The sequence below is a fragment of the Gastrolobium bilobum genome, unplaced genomic scaffold (genome assembly GCF_033153095.1).
Source record: "Gastrolobium bilobum isolate Gb01-03AN ecotype WA unplaced genomic scaffold, APGP_CSIRO_Gbil_v1 utg50999, whole genome shotgun sequence".
Classification (NCBI taxonomy): Eukaryota; Viridiplantae; Streptophyta; class Magnoliopsida; order Fabales; family Fabaceae; genus Gastrolobium; species Gastrolobium bilobum.
Genome location: NW_026899911.1, coordinates 121,724 through 126,209, shown reverse-complemented (window position 1 = coordinate 126,209; position 4,486 = coordinate 121,724). Strand labels below are relative to the sequence as shown.

Sequence of the window (4,486 nt, the reverse complement as noted above, 5' to 3'; positions counted from 1 at the left end):
TTTGTCTGCTATTTCAGCTTTTTCACTGATTTGTTCTAACTCGAGCCCTTTCCTCTTTCATAGTATCATCAATTTCTTCTTATGTTATGTCAATCATAAAACAGTCTCCTCCGTCTGATGGATGTTTCATTGATTCAAAGACATCAATGGTGACTGTTTCTTTGTTCATTCTCAGCATCACTTTTTCTTGCTCCACATCGATCATTGCTCTTGTGGTGGCTAAAAATGGCCTTCCAAGTAGTAGGGGAATCTCGGCATCTTCTTCCATATTCAAAATTACAAAATCTGCAGGGAAGATAAATTTGTCAATTTTTACTAACACATCCTCAATTACCCCATCTGGTCGTCTGATCAATCTGTCGGCTAACTGGAGAGAAACTGTAGTCGGCTTTAGCTCTTTGATTCCAAGAGCTTTGCACATGGATACCGGCATCAGGTTTATACTTGCTCCCATATCACATAGTGCTTTTCCTACTTCAATATTTCCTATGGCTATAGGAATACTGAAGCTGCCTGGATCTTTCAGCTTGGGAGGAAGTTTCTTCTGGATGATTGTGCTGCATTCTTCTGTTAGGGCCACTGTTTCGCACTCCTTCAGCTTGTATTTCTTTGACAGAAGGTCTTTCATGAATTTCGCATAGTTCGGCATGCTTTCTAGGGCTTCTGCAAATGGAATGTTCACTTGCAGCTTCTTGAAGATATCCAGAAATTTAGTGTATTGTTGTTTCTGGATTTCTTGCTTCAACCGCTGGGGGTATGGAACACGTGCATAGGGAGATGGATCTGCCGGTTTTAGTTGCCGGTCTAGAGCTTTCTTTTTCTCCCATTTGAATAGCTTTTTCTCTGGACTGCTATTTTCAGTTTCTTCTGCATCTTCTTCTTTCTCCTTTTCAGCTACAGGTTCTGCTTTTTCCTTCTTCTCCACTAGTGGCTTTTCCACAGGTTGGATCCCGATCCCACTTCTAGTAACAATTGAATTACATTGAGCATTTGGGTTTGTATCTGTGTTACTTGGGAAGGTGCCATGGGTTCTTTCAGCACATTGTCTTGACAGCTGACCAATTTGAGTCTGCAAGTTCCGGATCGAAGCTTCTTGATTCCGGAATGATGCTCGTGTTTCATCTCTAAAGGCATCTGCATTTTGAATGTAGTCTGATGTGCTCTTGGACAGCTGTGCAAAAGCCTTTTCCCATTCTGAAGTGGTGCCTTGAGGTGGAGGTTGTTGTTGCAATGGCAACAGAGGGTTCAGTTGATAGTTAGACTTGTAACTAAACCCAGGGTGTTGGTTAGGATTTTTCCACCCTTGATTACCATATTGATTTCTTCCTGGATTTTTCTGGTTCTTTTGATCGTACTAGATTCCATTGACCTCTGTTGGTGGCTTTTCAGTTGTTCTCATATAGTCACAATCTTCAGTCGCATGAGCTTCTGCACAAATACCACATTTAATTTGAGAATTACTAACAGAAGAAACTTGAGAAATATTAAATTGTTTAGTAAGGGCATCTAATTGTTCTTGTTGTTTCTTGTGCATTTGCAGCATTTGTTCATTTTGGGCTAATCGTCGAGCTTCATAATTCCTGCTCTCCTTTGTGCAACTGGGGCATTGTCATATTCTTAAGAAGCTAAAGATTCCAACAAGTCTAGCGCTTCCTCTGGAGTTTTTGTTTTCAAGGAGCCTCCTGCAGCAGCATTTACCAGTGTTCTTGTGTTGGATGTCATCCCTTGGAATAAGATTCTTGCTTTCTCCCATGCTTCAATTCCATGTTGAGGACACTTCCTGAGTAATCCCTTAAATAGCTCCCAAGCCTCATACAGAGATTCGCTTCCTTTTTGTTCAAAAGAGGTGATTTTTGATTTGAATCTTGCCATCTTTGAAGCTGAGAAAAATCTGGCTAAGAATTTTCTTGCTAAATCATCCCAACTGGTTATGCTTCCTTCAGGTTGAGACTGCAGCCAAGATTTTGCATCATCCTTCGGTGAGCATGGAAATAGTCTGAGCAAGATAGCGTCACAAGAAACTTCATTCACTTTTAATGTATCACAGTAAAATAGGAAATCATCAAGATGATTATAGGGGTTCTCTGTGCTTCCTCCAGCGAACTGTTCTTTTTGAATCAGTTGTAGCAGCGCCGGCTTCAGCTCGAAGTTTTTAGCTTCTATGGTCGGTCTAACAATGCTCGCCGTCTGTGGAACTCGGGCTGGAGTCATATAATCCCCCAAGGTCCTTGGAGCGAGTTGATTGTTTTCTGCCATTGGTTCCTCCTTAGGTTCCGATGAACTTGAGGTTTCTTTTGCTTCCTTTGCCTTTGCGTCCTTTCTAAGTTTCCTTTCGGTCTTTTCTATCTCAGGATCAAAATGCAAGATTTGCGGGTTAAGAGTACCTCGCATAAACTTAGGATCGAAAAGATGAGCAGAAAAATAGAAAAAGACAAAACAGAAAAACAGAAAAGTAATAAAAATAAACAAAGAATGCAGAAAAATAAATATGCAGAAAATTGATGCAGAATTTTAATGCAGAAAAATATTTTTGAAGAATGTATAAAGTGCAGAAAATTAAAACGTCCAATCTAAAAGTTAATTTAGTTACTTCTAATGTTGAAGAATTCGATCCCTGGCAACGGCGCCAAAAACTTGTTGCGACTTTGGCAAGTGAACCGGTCGTAAAAGTAATAAAGTGTACTGAGTACGAGATCGTGCCCACGAGGATCAGAACTTCAAGCACTAGTTCGCTAATCGCGTTTTAGTTGGACAATCGAGAATTTAGATGAAGAGAATTGTAATTAAAGAACTTTAAAAATTAAAGACAAGTAATGAGATGTAATTAAAGAAATTTTAGAATTAAAAAGACAATTGAAAAGATGATGATTTATTAAGAGTTTAAAACAAGCGTAGTTAGGGTTTCGACTTCCCCCAATATCCTCGTTATGTTATGAATTAAAGAGTCAAGAACCTTTTCTTAATATATTGCCAATCAATTCTTTCTAAGTTAATTAGGGCTCAATTCCTTGTTACCCTAAATCTATGTGATCTTGAAAGAACTCTAGTTCTCCGATTATTCCCCAAGAAAACATGCATTAAGATCAAGAATTACAAGATTGCACAATTACCCTATGTCTATGCCTAGATCACAAGGATTATGATAAATTTATCCAATCAGGGTTCATGCACCAACATCCCTATTGTCATACAATTCCCCAAAATCATTATATAAGGAGCAAACTCATAGAAAGAATTAAAGACAGATAAATTTATTCAATTATAAAAAGAAAAGAATTCAAGAACAATTTAATCCATAAACATAAACGATTCAATTGGGTTCCATCTACCCCTAACTAAATAAAGATTTAGCCTAACATACTGAATTCAAAAATAATAGTAAAGAAAAGAGAACCCCAAGCCTCCATTGGTGTGATGTTGACTTGGTTCCTCAGTGTTCCAGCGCTCCGCAACAGGATTCCTCCTTCAGGTCTATATGTATTTCTCTAGACTTGTGAATTGGTATCTTGGTCTGACCCTCAGCTCCCTATTTATAATCTTCAAAGCCACATCCTTCATTGCATCTTCCACCGTATCCGTATCAGATTTGTAATTGATTTCATAATTGTTTCCTTTTGCGTTTAAGATCTTGTAGATTGGTGACTGATTTAAGACTTTAAATCTTGTTATAATCATGCTTCAATCTTCCAAAAATCTCTTTAAATCAGGTTTGATACGCTTCCGCTTTAATTCCTGATATCAAAATCTTGTCTTCATTGGAAAATCTCAGCAAATCTTAGTAAATCTTTGCTGTCTGGAACGTGCTTGGGCGCTCAAGCGCGCTGTTGGCCGCTTGAGCGTGCTTCAGTGCCTGCAATTTGCTGTTCTGCCTTCCCTCATGCGCTCGAGCGTTCTACTGGGCGCTCGAGCGTGCTCCTCGTGGATAAATTCTTGTCTTCTGGGGCGCTTGAGCGTGCATCCGTGCGCTTGAGCGTCCTGGATTGCTCATTTTGGCTGTTTTTCCTGCTTGCATGCGCTCGAGCGTCCTCTGGTGCACTTGAGCGTGCTCTTCTAGCCCTTGAATTGTAAGATTTTTGACTTCTGTTGGTCCATATTGTGCCGCTACTTCTTCGTGATGATTTCTTTAGCACTTTTTAGCACCAATAGGTGTGGTTTACCTTCAAAATGCAAATAACGTCAAAATGTCAGCTCAGTTTCCTATCGTTTGACTTATATGTTGTAAAACCTTGAATTCCATGCATTCTACTACATAACTCTTGTATAATTTAGCCTAAAAACATGGTAAACCAAAGGTTTATCAGTAATCTTTCATGAGAACCACTTTACCTTTGATCCAGCTTGTTTATCACAACCCAACACCTCTTTTACCCAACAAACCACTAATGTTACTTTTGACACAAATCTTCCTTAACCATAATATCAACCTTCATCACCTATTGATTTTGACCTTTCACCAACTTCATTACCTAACACTAACACCCTTAAT

General features: G+C 39.1%; 1 protein-coding gene and 1 non-coding gene across 2 annotated transcripts; one reads left to right on the top strand and one right to left on the bottom strand.

Annotated features, from left to right (window-relative positions):
- Positions 1-79: 79 nt before the first annotated feature.
- LOC133294167 (uncharacterized) lies at positions 80-1,543 on the bottom strand. The gene is made up of 2 exons (XM_061492815.1): positions 1,356-1,543; positions 80-1,268 (listed from the first exon to the last, which is right to left on the bottom strand). Exons 1-2 carry the CDS (start codon positions 1,541-1,543, stop codon positions 80-82), a joined length of 1,377 nt encoding a protein of 458 aa, XP_061348799.1.
- Positions 1,544-1,759: 216 nt separating this feature from the next.
- LOC133294169 (small nucleolar RNA R71) lies at positions 1,760-1,866 on the top strand. Its single transcript, XR_009749160.1, has one exon. It is a non-coding gene; the product is annotated as a small nucleolar RNA R71 (small nucleolar RNA).
- Positions 1,867-4,486: the final 2,620 nt, after the last annotated feature.